The sequence below is a fragment of the Semicossyphus pulcher genome, unplaced genomic scaffold (assembly GCF_022749685.1).
Source record: "Semicossyphus pulcher isolate SPU_LCO1_2020_fin unplaced genomic scaffold, fSemPul1.0.p SCAF_8, whole genome shotgun sequence".
Taxonomy (NCBI): Eukaryota; Metazoa; Chordata; class Actinopteri; order Labriformes; family Labridae; genus Semicossyphus; species Semicossyphus pulcher.
In genome coordinates this window covers 10,152,590-10,173,809 of record NW_027211759.1, presented here as the reverse complement: position 1 = coordinate 10,173,809, position 21,220 = coordinate 10,152,590, and the positions used below count along the sequence as shown (strand labels likewise).

The 21,220-nt window shown below is 41.5% G+C and overlaps 1 protein-coding gene across 1 annotated transcript; it reads left to right on the top strand.

The window, feature by feature from the left end:
• The first annotated feature begins 74 nt into the window (after positions 1-74).
• appl2 (adaptor protein, phosphotyrosine interaction, PH domain and leucine zipper containing 2) lies at positions 75-20,469 on the top strand. The gene is made up of 21 exons (XM_069686774.1): positions 75-180; positions 1,922-2,020; positions 2,691-2,750; positions 4,356-4,427; positions 5,204-5,291; positions 6,115-6,156; positions 6,245-6,303; positions 6,702-6,848; positions 7,301-7,383; positions 8,212-8,364; positions 10,576-10,764; positions 10,873-10,915; positions 11,135-11,191; positions 12,893-12,987; positions 13,244-13,396; positions 13,597-13,649; positions 13,843-14,017; positions 16,356-16,392; positions 16,494-16,649; positions 16,731-16,778; positions 17,948-20,469. The coding sequence occupies exons 1-21, from the start codon at positions 124-126 to the stop codon at positions 18,077-18,079; spliced, it is 1,998 nt and encodes a 665-aa protein (XP_069542875.1). The 5' UTR covers positions 75-123; the 3' UTR covers positions 18,080-20,469.
• Positions 20,470-21,220: the final 751 nt, after the last annotated feature.

Genomic DNA, 21,220 nt, shown 5'->3' with positions numbered 1-21,220 from the left:
ACATCAGACTTGGGCCCGCCTCCAACTCCTACGTGTTCCTCACTCGCGCAGAGACCTCTGGGAAATCGAGTCCACGCACTAAATAATTCAAGCTCCCGTTCCTTCTCTTCCAACGCTAACAAGATGCCGGCCGTACATCACAAACTGCTCCTTGAGGACGCATTACAGGACAGTCCTCAGGTAGGCCTGTGTTGGTTATATCACGTATGAGGACACAACTGACACATAAAAAGATGATACGTATGCAGAAGTTAGCTTGCTAGCTCAGACAGTATCTTGTTCCCTTTGTAGGCTGGTCGGTGACAGCTCTCAATTGACACTTTGTTATGGTAACGTAATCCTCTGTAAGGAGTGGCTGCGCCTTTCCGATGTAAACATTGCTCTAGTTTATTAAGCTACTCATAAATATCGTCTTTTGTGTATTTGTTGTAGTCACGAAGCTATTGCTCATCACAGGGCTTCTCTGTCTGTCAGAGATGATATGTCATTGTGTACATCCAGACTCCCACCACTGTAGAAGATGTCACAAGCATAGCAAAACTGCAGTCACTCTCCTGTAATCGTGTTAATTTCTAATGTCGTATGAAGTTCAATTCTGGGTTTAGACCATAAAGTGGAGCCGAACTGGGCCTGATAGACAGGATGTGGGAGGGGTTTCCATTATCGGACTCACTGGAATAAGTCAATAGTCTGCAACAGGGCAGCAGTGGTAGCTGTCAGTAGTGAATACCATATGTTTGATTCTGTTGGTCTGAAATGCAGAATGAAAGTTGTTTACTTGAGTCTTTGGATATTAGTGATGGTAAAGTGAAACACAGGACACAGGTCTTTGATGTTATGCACATCTAATCTAGCCTGTATTTCTGCTGTGTGTTGCATCACTCTTTCATCAAACAGGGCCGACCTCTCTAATGGTTATGCTTAAGTGCAACCCATGCTGGAGGGTCATTTAGTCCGTCATAATGCAGTTTCTCCTCACAAGAAACAGAGATGGACTCTTATTACTGCTGCATCTAGAATCAGCCAGGTTAACAATTTTCAAATTCATGTTCACTGGCCGCACAATGACTCTGAATCACTCTGGGAAAGTCAACTAGAGTGAACTGTAAACAGACTTTAGCCGATGGGTGTGTTCCTCTTTTCACACACTCCTTGCTGCACCTGTTTATGGATTTGAAAACACTACACCCAAACAGGATATTCTCAGTTTGCATAGCCAGCCTGCAGTAAAATCAGAAGGTGTTTACTTTGACTTGAAAGAAGATATTCAGTATTTCTCTGCAAACTGCTGCTACTCTCGTGTATTTCACTCTTATGTCCTCTTTCCACTACTGGTTCTGTTATGCATCTTTTATTGATTACAGCATCCCACCAAACCTGATTCAAATTGTTTTTAGTTAGTTACATTATTGGTGGAGTGTCTAGTTTGCTGTTGAGGAACTGGCTAAGAAACATTTGACAACTTAATATCAGTATACCACCTGAGTTATCCATATACAGTCAATATTATTGGCACACTAATGTCTCAGAGATTAGGAGGACATTTACAAACCACTTGCTTTGCTGACCAGTAACCACAGACATTCAGTTTACTAAGCTATATGACCAAAAAGAACAGCAATTTAACACATTTGAGATGCCTGAATGTGTGGCATGTTTTCTTTAAAAGCTACTTAATCAATGAAACAGTCATCAAAATACTTTGAGGCTATTGTTTAAATCTGTTTGGAAATAATCAGTCAGCTGCTGACACTGCTTGCTGTAATCATTGATTAGAGGATCCCCTCTTAATGCCTTAGAAGAAATTCCCCTACTATTACTTACTATTAACACACCCTTTAGTGGTAAGTTTTCTGGCTTGTCTTGTTTGGTCCACCTTATCATATTCATCATAAGAGTGTGTGAATGTTTTGTCCCACAGACTCGCTCCTTGCTCAGCGTGTTTGAGGAAGATGCTGCCAATCTTACAGACTACACCAATAAGCTGCTTCAATCGATGCAGCGAGTGTATGGCGCCCAGGTAACGAAAAACAAAACAGACACACATAGATCATCCGTTACATGTGTGTGGACGTGTAATTTTGTCTGCCTGATTGGAGATGATTTGTGGTTGACCAATTGCATTATTTATCTAAAGCAGAGCATTGAAGAGGTGATGGTGTTGGAGGGACAGTTGTTGACTAGACAAGATTGCAAATTTGAACAAACTGATAAATGAAACCTTATGTAACCAAAGGCTTTCGTAAAAACAGCAGAGAAACATTTGTAACGTGCTGTAAGTGTTAGGTAATCGGGTGTTATGTTGTGCCTTAAAGCATCATTCTGTGTACTTAAATCTGTAAGTGTGATGTGCACTGAGCACTGTAAAACTCATCCGCTGTCAGCCTTAAGATAATTTAAACGAAGCTTGCACTCTGTAGAAGATGATGCCTCATTTCATCATCGACCTAAAGCTTAAATTTGAGACTAAGAACATAAAAAACGTAAGACCAAAATATTGTCACATTCTTTCTGTACCATCGATTGATCACCGGCAAAGTTGGCGTTTATGTGACCCATCACCTTGTGCTCCTGATTTACGAATTGTCCATTCATATTCTTGAATCCTTCAAGGCCTAAAGAGAAAATGAAAAATGTTAAACCTACAAAGTATGTAATTATTGCTTTTTCCCTCTATCTGCCCTCTACAGAGTGAGATGGGATTGGCCACAGAGCAGCTCTCACAGCAACTTCTGGAATATGAGAAAAAAGTAAGTATGGGTACCTGGGTAGCATGAATGGACTGTGAATGGGGAGAGGAGTGCCTCTCTGACGGCTCCACCTCCAAACTCAGAATGAACAAACTCTAGTTGACAGAAATAGCTGATAAGCAAAGGTGTAGCAGTGAGAGGTGCTTCAGGTGATTTGCAGCTTTTTGTTGGGCCTCTTAAAACATCTAACCTTATTTGTATGGTTGTTGGGGCTATAGTCAAACTGAAAATAATGCCCGCAGTCACCACTCAAAGCTGAGCTAAGGTTCTGCAAATGTTGGTTTTTGGGAATATTTATATTTAAAGGTATAATCTCAGTTTTGTTCTCTTTGGTGACACCTTGTGGCGATAGATGGTTATTGCAGGAGCACACTTCCCACATTTAGAGATGTCCAAGGTTGGCTCCTTTAGTAACGGTTTTAACTCTTGATTTTCCTCGCTGACGGTCGCTTTCCTTTTAGACTGTTTGCTTCATCTGAGCGTCAAATTTGTTTCTTTTTCTTTGGATTTTCACTTATTGTTGAAGTTGTATCTGTAGTCATCCATCTTTTCTTTGTTTGTTCAGCCATAGTAGATTACTGTTTACTCGCAACACTTGCAGACCGGAAAAGCAGCCGCTTAGCTCCGCCTACCCTCTCTGGCAGACCAACCACTGCTGGCTGATGGAAAACGCGTCACTAACTGGGCGCCGCTTGGGATTTTTTCCGCCAAAGTCGCTGCAGACACCCAGTCTGTAATACTGCAAATGCAAAGGCTTTCATCAGTGTCACCATTGTGTTACCTCATTTGGCGATAGACTTATCAGACATTTATTTGCATGAAAATCTTTGAGATAATATCTTTAACATTTAAAGTAAATAGTCTCATAAAACATAACTTCTATTGAAAATCAGCCTAAACACATTGGTGAGGAAAATGAAACATTATCTAGCCTCATCAAAAACCAAAATAAGTCGGGTTAGTGCACTGCGATAAAGGGCTCGTTTATACAAATGTTAATGGGAAAAGAGCAACTTCAGTTCAGCTGAATACAATTTCAACCATTTGTATTATGATTAACCTATCTTCCGTGCACTGCAAGGATGGGTTGTCTAGACACACCTGTCAGTACTTATCATTGTCATCTGAACTTTGTTTCCCTCTGTGAGTTGCATGCGTATGCCCCACCTCGTATTTGCATGTGTCTCTGTGAAATCTTCAGAAATTACCTTGACATACAAATGTCCCTCCGTTGGTATCTTCCGTCGCTAACCATTAACAAAAAGCCGTATAGTTGCAGTCACAACACATTAGCTCGATATTTAAGAGAGATGGATGCCATTGCTTTATGTGAATACATTTGTAATTGCACAGTGAATGTTTTTGGGGAAATTAAATGTGCAATGGCCTGTGTTGGAGGCCTTTTCAGCTCCTTTAAAAGGCTTAAAACTCAGCATCTTAGTTTGGGATTTATTTGCAACTTTGGCCTTGTTCCATGAAAGTGATATGCCAGAAATCCTGGCAGTACAGGGTATTTTTTCTTAGCCTCCAGATAGGCTAGATCTATGAAACGTTATGCAACTTCATGGTTAAATCTTTCCCCTGCTCTCTTCATCTCCTATCCAGAATTTTGCCCTTGGAAAAGGTGATGAAGAGGTAATCATCACGCTGCAGAACTTCGCCAAAACCGTAGGGGAGGTGAGCCTGTGTTTGCCATTTCTGTGTGTGTGTGTGTGCAACCACTACTGTGCAGTCAGTAGTGGGTTCTTTATCATGTTACAAAGGATATTGCACCTGTGCTCCCCTAGCACGCTGCAGAAAATGACCTCAATGAAAAGACCTGAGCATCATCCTGCCTGTAAGACCGGAACTGATTTTATAATGACAGGTAGAGGGGGGCAGTAAGGTGGATACAATGATTGATAGATAGATGGATGGCTGGATGACGGAGGGGACTCGGGGACAAAGACGAAACAGATGGGCCTTTCACTTTCAGCCATGGGGGTCCACAAACCTGTCCACTCAGCACTCACACACAAACACTGTGAGGACACAGGTAGATTTCCATGACCTTTACCTCCTGATAAACAGGGAACTCATTTCACAGAGAGAATTAGCCCCACAACTGCACCTAATCCGGTGAACTTTAGCACTTGCTAAATCATTCAGATTGAACAGGATGCCGGCTCGTTAGATGTCGTAGTGTAGCTTGTTGATAAGCAGAAAAGAATTAGAGCCGGATTTGCGCTAGTGTGCAATATGAGTTCCTGTTTCCAACGTCGTAGTAAATAGAACCTTTCATCTTCTCCTCACCAAATGTGCTGTTCCACAACATAATGCACCCACTTCTTACTGTGACTTTGAGGATTGCTGCAGGAATAATAACTGGCACAAAATCTTACTGTACAAAGGTGTCTGTGTGTGTCCTTGTGCATTGCCTGATATTTTTGTGTTATCTGTTTTGTGTCATCCAGCTGAACGCGCTCCACTCTGACCTAGCAAACCAGATGGCTGACAGCATGGTATTCCCCTTGATTCAGTTCAGAGAGAAAGACCTCACCGGTAAGGCCACACTTAAACATGCAGGGTATCATAATACATTTATTCTTTTAAGTTTCTGGTGATAATTTGTCTGTATTAACAAGTTTGCAGTAGAGAGATGATTAGGAGAGAGGGAATGACATGCAACAGAGATCCCCAGCCAGACACAAACTGGGGACGTTGCTGTTCCTGGCACCTTAACACATAATTTTCATTTTATAACAGATATCGAATCTGTTCTCTGTAATAACAATAATTATTTTAATTTTCATTTGAATAAATGTCTTTTAAGTCTCTATCTATCGCCGGATGAAGTAACACAATGGTGATGAAAGCCTTTGCATTTGCAGTATTACAGACTGGGTGTCTGTGGCGACTTTCACGGAAAAAATCACAAGCGGCGCCCAGTTAGTGACGCGTTTTTCCATCACCCAGCAGTGGTTGGTCTGCCAGAGAGGGTAGGCGGAGCTAAGCGGCTGCTTTTCCGGTCTCTTTAAGTGTTGCGAGTAAACAGTAATCTACTATGGCTGAACAAACAAAGAAAAAGATCAATGACTTCATATACAAGTTCAAAAATGACAGTTACAAGTTACAACCGGAGCCAACCATGGACGTCACACATGCAGCACTGTCTGGATATCTGGGAAATGTGCTCCCACACTTACCGTTTATCACCACAGGTGCCGCCAAAGAGAACGAAACTGAGATCTTTGAGATTATTACTTTAAGCTTGTAGAACAATATTTCGACCAACAGCTTCTACAGCATCTACCTCAACCAGTAATTAATTTAATTTGTGAATCTAGTTTTTAAATTCTAACATACTTTAAATTGAATGTTTCAGAGATAAGCACACTGAAGGAAATATTCGGCATCGCCACTGATGGTAAGTACGAATCCTAACCTATTTCAGAAAACAATAAAAGCCTGTCGTTTCCATCAGATCCTTATAACCTCGCTCTCCTCTCCTGCAGAGCATGAGGCCGCTATGGTCAAATACAGCCGGCTGCCTAAGAAGAAGGAGAATGAGAAGGTGAGGTGACTGAGAAGCGCTGTGAGCTTTTATCTCTATTGATCACAAGCTGTAAAAGGCTTTGCAGGGCCATAATGCTCTGGTAATATAGTAGGAGTGTTTTACAATCATTTGAAATACAAATATACAGAATGTAATATTCTCCTGCCAGGCTGAACTGTTGTTGTGTGACTGTAACAATAACATTTACTATAACGGCTGTAAGATAAGACTCCTCTGCTCTTTGCTTCTATTGACTGTGTCTCCATGTCTCCCTGGACGTACAAAATAATGCCGTGTTGCTCATTTGTATGTGGCGAGAGGAGTGTTTGCATATGTATAAATGTGTGTGTGCAGAGCTTTATAGAAAGTGTGTTTGCGTACATATTTGCATGCTTAACCCTCTCCTATCTGGACAGCTGAAGTCAGACCTGGTGAAGGAGGTGGCCTACACTAGAAGGAAGCAGCACCAGGCCTCCCTGCAGTATTACTGCGCTCTCAACGCCCTGCAGTATCGCAAGAGAGTGGCTATGCTCGAACCTATGCTAGGCTACTCACAGGCTCAGGTACTGGTTTAAAAATGAGAGGCAATTTCCTTATCAGGAACTATTTTGTCTCAAATTGATCGCAGGCCAACGAATCCCTATCATAGCAGACTAAATGTTATCAGCAAATACCATACAGTCCAAATAAGTGGTATCATTTTTAAACTTCTCAAATGTGATGATTTGAGAGCATTTTTCAAATATGATGGTTGGTTATGATTGTTCTGTTGCACAAATTAAAAAAAGCCTTTTGAATACCTCACATCAGGCAGAGGAAACTACCATAAAAAGTATTAGAACAATGAATCGAGAAAATAAAGGGAAGAGTAATTGATGATGAAAATAATCCTTACTTGCAGCCCTCCATGTAGCCAGTGATTTAATTCTAAAATGTTTGTTGCACAGAAGTGCTGCTGTAAAAATAGACAAATAAAGCCCAGATTAATTTCTCTTTTTTTTCTCTAATCTCTCAGGTCGGCTTCTTAAAAAAAGGCATTGAGCTGGTATCAAAGAAGATGGACAGCTTTCTCAACTCTGTGTCCAACATGACTCAAAGGTAAAAACTCATAAATAAAAAAATCTGATAGGTACCATGTGAAGTACTGTGGTTTTAATTAATGATCCAGTGATTGTATATATAGATGGACGACGCGTCTCCGTCTACTCTCATTGTACGAAAGTGAAGCCATCTTGCGATGGTGACGTCATTTGGAGCCAGAGCTGCGCAGTAGAGATCGGCGGGTGGAGCAGACGTAGCCACTTCCGCGAACCAAAACACACACTTAAATTACAGCAAAGATCCCACACGTTGGCGTGTTTAACAGCAGAACAGCTTTTCTTGTGTTGGTCTGAAGCAGACGTTCACAGATATGAAAACTTCACTCACTGCAGTTATTGTTTAAGTTACATTTTCTCTCGCCATTCCTCCTCTACTCTGCTAACCCGGAACAAATCGGCTGCAGGAGCCGGATTCGTCGACAGAGCTGTCAATCATCCTTTTTACAGCATCAAATAACTAATTAAAAATAATCTTGTCAGAAAATTAAACACTTGGCTGTAAATCAGCATGATAATAACTGGCTATAATGAAAGAAACCATGTTTGAGAAAGACTTATTTGGCGTGTATTTTGATTTTATAGTTTGACTCATGTCCCATCTGTTAACATGGAGGAGGCGGGCTTTATGACCTATACTGCAGCCAGTCAGCAGGGGGCACTCAAAATGTTTTGGCTTCACTTTTTGGGAGCTGTTATGTTGTCCATCTTTTTATACAGTCTATGGTATAATCCTAAACAGAAAGAATTTTACTTTGATGCCCACATTCACCCACCACACACAGTATTTTACACACTTTGCCTGTATTAAACTTTTTTTCTTGTCCAGTATCCAGAACCAGCTGGATACGGAAGCGGAGTCCATGCGCATGACCCAGAAGGAGCTCCTGTCTGTGGAGGACACCGTCTATATGCCAGATAAGGACATTGAGCCCGTCAATCGTACGCTTATCCAGAAGGCTGGCTACCTCAACATTAGGAAGTAAGATTAATTACACTCATTATGGTACTACGTTAAACCCAAGGACACTTCCTTTTCACTTAGCGTTCCTTTACAGTCGATATGTTGAGGGGCTTTTTTGGAAAAACCAACCAAATTGAACAGCTGAGGAACAGGTTCCTTAATCTGTCCTCATTTATGGGCATTTCAACGTTTTGTTAGGAGATTAATTTTAGTAAATGAAATTAAAAACACAGCAGCTATGGTAGGACAATATGTTCGCTTCTGCTGCTTAAAATATGCAGGGACACAGTAAACAATAAATCTGTCACGGCAGATGGTGGGTCAGGTAACATGTTGACAGTGTGCGCTGTCAGCTTATTGCAGGATGGATGTGCGAGAAGGGAAACTTCCTTAATGGCTGCAGGCGGTAAAACTGTAACGTATCCCGCCATGTGATTTAGTGAAATGTCAGAGCTGTCAAACTCTTGTCTCTCCCTCATATACATCCAAAGTCTTTGACAAATGTCTGTGACACCAGAGAAAAGGTTTCCACACAGTGCCCTTCTGTTTAATGACACAATGTGCCAGCAGTCTCAAACGCTTGTCAAATGGAGTCCAGGAAACATTTGCTATTTCAAATTGCTTCTTAATATCAATGGTGTGAGTCAGCCTCGGCAGCGTGCGCCGCACACTTCCATATTAATCAGAGGAAATGTATTGGATAATATTTTTTTAACAGCTTGTACAAGAGGAGGGATTATAGAAGAGCAATCCAAATGAATCATACACCTGCAGCTTTGTTTTTGAAAAGAAGAGAGTCAGAGCTCAATTACATTGTGGTTGGGTTTTTTTATTGATATGAACAGAAACCATGATAGCCAAAACAAAACGGCTTTGCGAGGATAGGAGAGAAAAAAAGGCCGGCTCGTACAGATCCTCTCTGAAGAGACCTGAAAATCCAATTACAAATACTAAAAAGGGATTGAGGACGCCGACGAGAGAATTATGTTGGTATTTTAAATTGTGAAAAAACAAAAAGTGAATCCAAAATAAAGAGCCTTCCCTACCTTCAATTTGTTTTAACATTATGTTTATGTATTTGCCTTTCCACTTCTAATGTAATGTTTGTTATGAGTTCATTTACTGAACTGAAGGGAGAGAGACTTTGCACCACCGTTGCACTCTCCATTGCACTATTATCTCCTGTCTATAAGAGTTGTTGTGTTTTTAAATACTGTATGTATAGGTATATACACACTTTTTATTATATATATAATGTATTCATAGGTCTGTATATAGTAGTTTAGTATTTAGTTTTTAAGTCCTTGTTTTAAGTGTATGTCAATGTGCGTGTCTGTACATTAAGAGTTGCGCTCTCAGGCATTAACTGAGCTCCACACTGACGGATCTTAACTCCATGCACAGATCGATGATGAGCAGGGAGATGAGGGGGCAGCTCTTTGAACAGTTTACTTTAAAATCCAGACTCGGCAGGTGTTTACTAGTTTTACTGTCTGTAATACAGCTTAATTTTTTTTAAATGAGCAAGCAACAGCAGCTCGTCCTTATAATAATCCCTGTCATGTGTAATGGCTCCAAAGTGTGCCTGTGTGCCGGGGTTGAGCCTCGCACAGCCCCGGACTGGTCTCACGATTATAATTATAATGACAAAATAATATTTACAGATCGTTTAATACACTTTTTGGTCACACAAAAGGTGGAATTGTTGTCACGATCAGTGTAAACTCAGAGCTTGACAGCCCTAATAACACCGCGCCGCAGTAACCACCAGCTCTCTGCAGGCGGTGATATTTTCATGATATTTACGTGGCGTTTGCAAATTGTGGGAAATAGCATCTAATTCACATAGAAAGGGGCCACATTTGCCCCGTATGTTTGCATAATGACTCATTTAAAGACGCGCAAACGGCACCGGAGCCCAGAGACGCTGTTTGCTCTGCAGCGCACTTTGATTCAACCCTCTGCGTGTACTTTGAGAATGAGGCGGAGTCTTTAGCGTGCGCAAAAGCCGCACAATCCTTTAGTGAAGTACCCCCTTAGTCTTTATTTAGCCCTTGTATTTCTTTTATTAATACTTTTTGTTTAGTCAATTTTTACTTTCTTATATAAAGACAACTTTGCCTCTGTTTTAAAACCCTTTATATGTGAAGTAGCAAAAACTAGTGGTATGTTATTAAAAATCCCATCCTTTGATGCTAATCTTTCTAACCCTTCTTTTCTGGCCTCCAGTAAAACAGGCCTAGTCACCACAGCCTGGGACCGACTGTTCTTCTTCACCCAGGGAGGGAACCTCATGTGCCAGCCGCGCGGGGCGGTGGCGGGGGGCATGGTGCTCGACCTGGACAACAGCTCTGTGATGGCTGTGGAGTGTGAGGACAGACGCTACTGTTTTCAGATAACATCCCCCTCGGGCAAAACGTAGGTACCCTTTGCTACATGTCCAACTACGCAATGAGAATGATAGATAAACATGTGTTGAAATATTGTATTTTATTTAATCGTTTCCATTGTTTCTGATGTTTCTAGATCAATGATTCTTCAAGCTGAGAGCAAAAGGGAATATGAAGAAGTAAGTGAGAAAGCGGCTCATTCAGCAGCTGTCTGATCATTCCTATTGTTTTACATCTTCATGCCTAAGAAATCTACTGATACAAGCGTCAGTCACAGAACAATAGAGGAGCTGTCTAGACTCATTTGTGTGGATTTCATATTTCCTTTTCTGACGAGCGTGTCGCTGCTGGAATCCGCCGTGTGATTTCAGCTCATGTCTAATGTGTTTCCTCCTCAGTGGATTTGCACCGTGAACAACATCTCCAGACAGATCTACCTGACTGACAACCCAGAGGTAACGCACACTCCCAGACAGTATCCAACCCACACACTCACTGCAAGTTAATAAAGATGCCAACTAAACAAAATCTAATAGTTATCTGAGCAGGCGGTGACACTCAACCACTTCAATCACTTCAATTATATGAGGAACTCTGTTTAAGAGACGTAAAAAGCATTGGGCGGTGTTCCAGTGCTGCTACGTAACCTCATCCTCCCTCCTTTCTCTTACAGCTGTTGTTGTCTTCATTACTTTTCCCAGAAGCTCTCGTGTGTTTGCAGGAAGGCTGGCTGCATGATAATGTTTATTCTTCAGATTCCCCAAGAGACAAACCGACTATAGCTACATGTGAAATCACTGTCTTTCACCTAATTCCCCTTCCTGATTATCGCTTGATAGTGTTAAAGAGAGTAAGAAATAGTTACAGCTTTCAGAAAGTAACCATCATGTTGTGTTACAACTTACAGGTTTAGTGTCATGTATCTTCATCTCAGGAGAAAAGGTGCATTGTAGGATATCTGGCAAATAGTTCTGTTTGTACACAATAAGGAGACTACTGTTTATTTTCATTAACTCTTAAATGGTACGAGATCGAATTCACACACACTTTGATATCAGGGAAGTAACTACAGTGAGCCCAGTAATTGCATATGATTTTAGACACAGCTACTGTTTGTAGTAGCTATTTTTATTAAAGTTTTGTGCAAATTTTATGTTAGTTAAAAGGTCAAAGTGGTAATCTTAAAGATCTTTTTCATTCTCTTTTGCGGCATCTATGGTGATAAACGGTAATTGCGGGAGCACACTTCCCAGATATCCAGACAGTGTTGCATGTGTGACGTCCACGGTTGGCTCCGGTTGTAACTCTTGATTTTCCTGGCTGACGGTCGCTTTCCTTTTTAAGCTGTTTGCCTTCATCTGAGCGTCGAGTTTGTTTCTTTTTCTTTGGATTTTCACTTATTTTTGAAGTTGTATCTGTATCTGCATCTGTGTCTGCAACACTTGCAGAGACCTGAAAAGCAGCCGCTTAGCTCCGCCTACCCTCTTTGTTCAGACCAACCACTGCTGGGTGATGGAAAACGCGTCACTAACTGGGCGCCGCTCAGGATTTTTTTTCCCACGAATATCGCCAAAGACAGCCAGTCCGTAATACTGCAAATGCAAAGGCTTTCATCAGTGGGCAATAGGCTCAATCACCATTGTGTTACCTCATTGGGCGATAGATAGAGACTTAACAGACGTTTATTTAAATGAAAATTTTTGAGATTATTACTTTAAGTATTTCACACTCGTACCCTCTCATGATATGACAGTTTTTGTTTCAAAATGTAAAACACAGATTATAAATCATCAGCTTTTTAAAATATTACCACACTTAAAGAACTGTAAGGGCTAATTAACTAATACTTTCTTAATATACAGTTTTATGACGTGCCTATGAAAACTAATCGATTTATAAGAACTTGCTTTATGTAGAAAAATGGACACAGGTATGGCGAAATAGACCCATGACATATAACTTGTTTTCCTTACCTGATGTAAACTCTGAGGCACACCGCAAAGAAGCAAAGATGGAGGCTGTTTTAATTGTTAGAACTGGTGAGAGAAAAGAGGTAAAGTTAAATATTTGAGATATATGTACACACTGCTCTGGTTTAATAAATGACTCACCTGCTTTTACAGAAATGGTTTAATGTCCCTCTTTGTTGTTTGTAGGCCGTCGCCATCCGACTTAACCAAACTGCCATCCAAGCTGTGACCCCCATCACCAGCTTCGAGAAGAGACCAGAGGGCTCGCCCAACCCTGACAGGTCAGACATGCTGCTGTTGTAAAGGGGTTATTCATCACAATGCATTCTGGATCCTCACCTGGAGTTTATAATGAAATATAGTAGCAAGTCCTATAGCTCCACTCTCCTTCTTATCCTTTTTAAACACTCAAGAAACTCCTTTTATATGACTTTAGATTTCTCCCTTATCAGTTACAGTGGAGAGTTGCGTCGGGAAAGTACAAAAAATGTGAAGCTGTTCCTCATAGATCATCCTCATTGTGTCTCTTTCCTTTAGAGCAAAGCCAGGAGGTGTACATACCACCGGCAGTTCCCAGAATACAGGAGCTGCTCCGGAAGCAGACGACCTGATCGCCCCTGGGACGCCCATTCAGTTTGACATCATGCTGCCTGCCTCCGAGTTTCAGGACCAGAACAGGGCCGGTGGGAGGTGAGGAGACATCTGGGTCAGGACGTTTGTGTGGGTGTATGGTTATGAGAGACCGGCAGGAACACGGTTCTGCTGGGCGATGCTAATTTCCTGAAAGTTGGCCTCGTAGTGGTTATTATATGATTTCCAGGAAGCTGAATGCTTCATAATGGCTTAATGCAGGGGGTCTAATTGTTTTTTCGCTGCTCCCTTCCTGACAGACGCACAAATCCGTTTGGAGAAACAGATGATGACTGTTCATCGGAAAGTGACGGTAATCATTTTCTCTCCATAATGCAAGTTAATGCTCCCCATTCTGCTGCAGTTCGGCTTAACCAAACTGCATGCATGTTTGTGTTCCTTGTGATAACGCCCCCGACATGAGTGTTCCTGTTTTCCTTTAGTTTACTGTCCTCTCGTCTTTTATGCTGCTGACGTGTTTGCGTCATGTTTGTTTGCTTCCCCAGACTCCCTCCTGCAGCAGGTATTTGCCGTGCGCTTCCTGGGCTCAATGGCGGTGCGCTGTGGGGACAATCAGGAAGTCATCTATGAGGCCATGAGGCAGGTGCTGGCTGCTCGAGCCATCCACAACATCTTCAGGACCACAGAGTCCCACCTCATGGTCACCAGCAGTAACCTCAGGTAGAGTTTATCACACCGTTACGTGTTTGAAGAAGAAGGTATACATACAAATTTTCCCCGAGGGGAAATTCATGTTTTTACAAACATGCTACACAAACATAGGCCCGAAATACACACATGCACAAACAGGACTCCATGGACATGCACTAATGGAGAGATGTCAGAGTGAGGGGGCTGCACATGGACATGCGCCCCGAGCAGTGGGGGATTCGGTGTCTTGCTCAAGGACACCTCGACGGAGCCCAGGAGGAGCTCCAGCTACCAGTCCAATTCCACGCTTGTCCATACCAGGCTTAAACCGCCCACCCTCCGGTTCCCAAGCCAAGTCCCTACAGACTGAACCCTTTCAACACAAAGACAGCTGATTGGACTTGAGCATTCTGAAATTTCCCACTACTATAAAGAGAATAATGACCGAACATATGCTTCAATTATTGTTTCTTGCGAGTTAAATAAAATGGGCACCAGCAGGCAGAGGGTTGAGATGTCTTTATGGGAAATAGTTCCAAACTTTGGTTAAGAAAAAAAAAGGTTAATTATGTGACTCAGATTTGAATAAACAGATTTCTTTCACGTATAATTAAAAAGTAAAAAGTCAGACGGGAAATGAGATGTCACAGTTAAATTACTGGGAATCTACACTGACACTGTCGCGTCAGACGAACATGCGCGACACGTTAGCGTCACAGCAGCATCTATTTTGCAATCTATTCTGCGACTACAGCAAAGATGAGTCTTAAAGTTTGCCAATGGTAGTTGTGATTCCTGGACATAAATCAGGGTGGCAGTGATGCCAAAAAGTGTGCAGTCTGCCGGAAACAGTAGAAGACAACTTCGCAACCGACTTGTAGACTCATTTCTTAAAGGAGAAGTTCTGTATTTTTAAACCTGGGCTCTATTTTTACAAATTCGGGTGCCATTTGTCAAAGGATCAAAAAATTTGGGAATCGGTTCAGTAGATGGCCTCTGAAATCTCACTGGTGGTGAGATAAGTTGCATGACATGAGCCAGAGTATACGGATGAAGAGCTCATAGAAATTCAAGAGAGACGAGGAGAGAGAGAGGGAGGGGCAAAAAGTGCGGAGGAGGATAAAACAAATACATTAACGTACGCTTTCTGGACGCCAACACAACAATCTCTCCCAAATCCTCTCTCCAACTAAAACTCATGTTTCCACCGTCCTGTTCAGGTAACATCTCACCACCCGTGAGTGAGACTTCTGGTTCTGGTTACACAAACAGGATCTTACTCTTTAAAAAAAGGACGATCTTTGTAGGGATCATTTCTGTAATGTTGTCGGCCACCTGGAGTAAAAACATGAGCCCGTCAGTGGCAAAAACAAGCACTTTTAGTGGACGTACTTTGATCGGGCGCAGTTGCCCCAGTGGATTATGTTGCAGCCATTGCAGCCGTATCGCGGCGACAGTGGAGGACATCTACTGGACCGATTCTAAAAGTTTTTGTTCCTATGAGTCATTTCGACACCCAAATTTGTAAAAAAAATAGAGCCCAGGTTTAAAATACCAAACTTCTCCTTTAATTGTGCATAAATTCAGTAATTATGTAGAAGTCAAATGTTGAGGAAATGTACATATTCATTGCTCTTTCAAATTAATCTTGCCTGCTCATCTAGCCTGTCAATAACTTCAATAGGAAACTGAAATCGAAGTTGGCCAAAATGGAGAGATCACATGGTTTAACGTTGGACTCCTTGGTTGTGGGCATGTATTTACGTAGCAGTCATTGGCTTTCTACGCTTCACTGACGTGCAGCAGTGGGAAAAAAACACTTAACGTGTAAAACGAACGGAGCAGCAGAAAATTACTCGCATATTATGCCCGCCTCCCGCGCAGTGGACACAGCTGGTGGAGATTGCAGCATTGAATAACATTGGAGCGGTTCTGTCCCGTCACGCGCGTGTCAAAAATACGCTTCAAATACATTGCCTGTGTAGATTCCCCTTTAGGCTAACAAATTAGCCTCCGTGTGAATGTATTGGGATGTTAAGGAGTTAGGCAAACCTTGCCTTAAGGCTCATAATTGTGAGCTGACACCAGCCAGACGTTAACCAGCAGAGCCGAATATCACTGCCCAGAGACTACAGAGAAACCTTGGAGTAAGAACCTGCTGGAGCCTCACAAAGCCTTGATAACTGCAAACAGCCATTTTGATTATCCAACAAAAACATGTCGAGCTGTTTTATAACCTGTTATTGATTTTCACATTTGTAAGAAGTGTTACCTTGTGTTATTATTCAGAACTAAAAGCCTGTTAGAAGACGGAGCAGTGAAGTGTTTTCATATTCTCTCTAAAGTCTATATTTTGTCTTCACAACAGGTTGATTGACCCTCAGACTCAAGTTACAAGAATAAGTGTAAGTATGAGTATTTTCTCAAGAACGTTTTCTCTTTTTCTTCAGAGGTTGAGAGGTTCAGTCACGTAATTCAGCTCCTATGAATTTCTCTTCTTTCTCAGTTCCAGCTTGGAGAGGTCTCTCAGTTTGCAGCCCACCAGGAGAACGGGAGGCTGATGGGATTCGTGGTCGAGGGCAGAGACTGGAGCGACGGAGATGAGGAGGGGGATCCCTCGTTTAGCGCCTTCGTCTTCGAGAGCAACACGGAGGGCGAAAAGGTTCATACACAAAATGCTGAGGGGGGAAAACATAGTAATCTATGCATTATACTGACATTGATCTTTTGTCTCTGTTTACAGATATGTTACACCATTAGCTTGGCGAAGGACATTACAGAGGCAAAGAAGGTAACATCATCATCATGGAAACAAAGGAAACAATTATTGAATTTGAAGTGGTTGATTTCAAAGGCATAAACAAGAAGATTTAGTATTTCATACAAAATAAAACAAAAATAAAATAAATTAGACATTTTTAGTTGCAAGGGAAAGTGAGGCACTCTCTCGTGGTAATGCTCCCCCATAAGAGAGGATTGATCACACTCTCTGCAAGACACCGGTGCAGTATTGTCGTGATGACACGTTATTTAAATTAAGCATTAGAGCTGCAACAATTCGTCCATTAATTGCCACCTCTTCTGATGATCCATTAACAGACTATTGAGGGTGTAAATGTAGGTTATGGTAAACACTGATCAACATTTATCAGTTATTGAAGCAGCAATGAGAGGACTCCGCTCTGTGCACCTCGCATTTTTGGGGAAACACTCCGATCGCCTCGAGTTGAAAAAACGTAAAACTCAAAGCAGAAAAGCGCCCGACGTCAGTGTTTTTTTTTTCTCATTGTCCAATCGGATGAAAGGAGAGACGATCGAGTTTACTGTTGAGTTCGTTGGAAACAACAAACATGGAAAAGAAGTTTGGGGCTGTTGGGGGATACCCGGAGCTTTACGATTTTACCTATTCTATTGAACGCAAAGTTAAGTATTTTAGCTAGCCCAAATAAATGGGAACAGATCTGTCAGTTTACAAAATAATAGTTAGGTTAATGACAGATAATGATTTGGTGGTTGCCTAAACAACAGGAGAAAAAGACTTTTACTTATTTTTACCTCACCTCAGTCTTCCCTTTATTTTGATCTTCATCTTCTCGTTTTAGCATCTTTTAAATGTCCTTGACTGTCTTTTTATGTGTATTTTTTTTATCTTTGGAGTTCATTTATTGCATCTTGCACAAGCTATTATAAGCTTTATAAACAAAGTCTGTGTAAGTTTTATAGTTTTACAACTCTGAATCAAAAGACTCAGAGTGAATTTGTGATTTGGAACTATTAATGAAGATTAATAGGAACTAATCGCCAGAGAGAGTTGGTCAAGTGTTACCCCGTATAAGCCGAATGTAATTAAGGTGACAAAGTAGGCCCTTTCAAAATGAACGGTCATAACTCGAGTTTAAAGACAGACAAATTTAAATAAATTCCTCCACAGCTTAACTTAAAAATGTGTTTTTTTACAAGGACCCAGAGGCCCTGGCCCAGCTGATGAAAAACATGCCTCTAACCAACGATGGCAAGTTCCTGCTGCTGGAGCCTGAGACGGGCGACACCACCAACGGAGAAGGACAAGAAGACCTGGAGTCTGAGGCCTAGTCCACGTTAGGACCCCAGAAAAGACCCAGCAACAACCAGGGCCACAGTCCGACTTTTACCCAGGAGACAAGGCTTTCCCTGGATGAAGTTGTCATCATGACCTCCTAGACCTAACTCTGGTACTGTAACATCCATATTAGAGAGTGTAGTTCACATCCACTTACCCTGTGTTACTAGAACTCCAGTTTTTTGCTGTAATGAGAGCAGAAGATGTTAGCAGGGGGTTGTGTCGACCTAAAAGCACATCATTTAGATCTGCTTTTCTCCGGTCGGACTGTAGCATGGGTGTTTGGATTCGTTATTAAACCACTGCGGATGGCACTTACATCAAAAGGGACACTATATAGGTATCGATCGTCTTTCATTGTCTCCTAATATTTCCAGACATCTTACAGACGGTGGTGAATCATTTACTTCAGTTTAGGTTTACATTCATTTTAAGGTTTACATAGTTTGAGCTTGTTGGAGAGTCTCTACCTTTGTGTTGTTTTTAAAAGTTAACTAGTATGTAAGTCTCTTATGCAACCACTTTTATTCCTCGTTTATTAGGGTACAAAAACGTAATAAAACTTCAAAGGATAATATCTGTTTAATAAGCGATTTGAAGAAAAAGTTTGAAGGATCGTAGAAGGTCCGTGAAGGTCCTAAATAGGTTAAAATCATGCCAGTTGTTTATGTATTCTTTATTATTATCTGTGGACATAACTAGCATAAGCATTCCTGTTTAAAGTGGTAATCTTGAAGATCTCAGTTTCGTTCTCTTTGGCGGCACCTGTAGCGGTAAACGGTAATTGCTGGAGCACACTTCCCAGATATCCAGACAGTGCTGCATGTGTGACGTCCACGGTTGGCTCCGGTTGTAACTCTTGATTTTCCCCGCTGACGGTCACTTTCCTTTTTAGACTGTTTGCCTTCATCTGAGCGTCGAATTTGTTTCTTTTTCTTTGGATTTTCACTTATTGTTGAAGTTGTATCTGTAGTCATCGATCTTTTCTTTGTTTGTTCAGCCATAGTACATTACTATTTACTCGCAACACTTGCATAGACTGGAAAAGCAGCCGCTTAGCTCCGCCTACCCTCTCTGGCAGACCAACCACTGCTGGCTGATGGAAAACGCGTCACTAACTGGGCGCCGCTTGTGATTTTTTCCGCGAAAGTCGCCACAGACACCCAGCCTGTAATACTGCAAATGCTTTCATTAGTGGGCCATAGGCTCAATCACCATTGTGTTACCTCATTCGGTGATAGATAGTGACTTAACACTATTTGTTTAAAGGAAAATCTTCGAGATTATCACTTTAAACTGATTTTAATTCTTTTTTATTTTACATTTATTCTCCACTAGCTGCACAAAAAGATGATCTGTATGCAGGGTCCTCCTCGAGCAGCCCAAACACTCTGTAGTAAATTGAAAGTACGTTGCACTCCGTTTCTTGAAAGCCTTTGTAAATATGAACTGTTTGAGTGTCTGTACGATGTTTAATCAGAGTTGCCTGCATTAAAAGCTTCAGAGTTAATATTCTAGGATTGATTGAGTGCATGATTAAATAACGCCGTTCTCTCTGTTCCTCTGCAGAAAATTAAAACCTCTATGCTGAGCAATGAGCTATTAGAAAAAAAAATGGAAATGTTACAGTAACACATGTAGGGGTATTGTGCTCTAATGCGAATAGAAATACTGAGGGGAAAGCAATTCATCCGTGAAATAAAAGGTCCCGGTGCAGTTTGTTGTGTTTCAGCCACTTTGAGCTCCAACACTAATCTGAATGGACAGAGGAAGCCAGAGGTACGATGTGTGAATTCGACATGTTTTTGTTCTGTGTAAGAAGACGAGGTGAAAACCACTGACTTGACGTTGATCGTGGAAGTTGCATTGTGTTGACCGGTGTGCGTTTGCTTGTCTGCTTGCTTTTTTCTACTCTGTTGAAGAGCTCTCGACAGAAACAAATGTTAAAAGGAGGGCAAAGTGTGGATATGATATTTGGGACAGGCTGTTCCAATCGTGAAATAATGAGTTATGGTTATGTTTGATTGCTTCGTGACACTACTTATCGTAATCAAAGAAATTACAGGGATTGTTTGACATTTGGAAAATGCACTTGTTCGCTCTTTAGTATCTCATCCAACACCAGTTACCTCTCTAACATCTGTCTGTTTAAAGTGAGGCTGAAAGCAGCTAGCTTAGCACAAGCCTGGCTCTGTTGAGTGGTATCAAAATCTGTCTGAGTCAACCTCTAAATATCGCTAATAAACACTCGATATGTTGTATGTTCTCTGTTTAAAAAACAAGTGAGAGACAGTCAAAAATGCAAGTACACTCCTGCACACACGGTGCAAAAGTTTGCCTGATGAAGTGTTGCAAGCAAATAAATGTATTTTCTGCATGTTGGACTGTGCAGGAGTTTACTTGCATAAGAAAACAACAATTGAACGTTCTGCAGATGCGTGTGTACCGGACTATTTCGTGGCTGCAACCTGGAACTTCCTGGAGTCTCTTGCTAGTTGGCTGGCAACCATCCACAGCTGAGAATTCAAGCACATAATCCAACCATGTAAAATGCAGTGATAAATATATCAGTAAGCTTTAAACAGATTTTTTTTAACACCTCGACAAATTAACGCAAGCTGCTTACTTCCTTTTCCAGTCTAAGTGCTATGCTAAGCTAACCAGCTGCAGGCTATAGCAGTATACTTATATCACCGTGGTATTAATGCTGTCGTCTTTCTCTCCCTCAGAAAACAATAAGTGCATTTCCCAAACTGTAAACTTTTCTTTAAAGTCATAACGGTTCCTCTTTCTGTTGCCTGATGTAAATGCGTATCAGCAGGTCTCCTGAAGCTATGAAAAATATTTCGCCCATCTAGTAACTTGTACCGTCCTTCCTCAGGTGCTGGTTGAGATGCTTCAACCGCACCGTTAATAAACTACAGCAATGAAAACAAACCTGCTTAGTGCTTCAGACAAGTCTGGCATTTCCTTTCCCCGTTTGATGACCTACACATGCTGCTGCCTGTGTTGTTCCTCTGATTAAAGGCTCTGCTGGTGAGAAGAGTTTCTTTACGAACCAAATCCTGCAGCACATTAAACTTCTTACAGCTGCATCGTCTTGATATATTTGTGCTTTGTAAATAACGCACTGT

Coding starts and splice junctions, on each gene's coding strand:
- appl2 (XM_069686774.1), top strand. CDS start 124: ATGCCGGCCGTACATCACAAACTGCTCCTTGAGGACGCATTACAGGAC. Junction 181..1,921: donor CATTACAGGACAGTCCTCAG/GTAGGCCTGTGT, acceptor TTTGTCCCACAG/ACTCGCTCCTTGCTCAGCGT. Junction 4,428..5,203: donor TCGCCAAAACCGTAGGGGAG/GTGAGCCTGTGT, acceptor TGTGTCATCCAG/CTGAACGCGCTCCACTCTGA.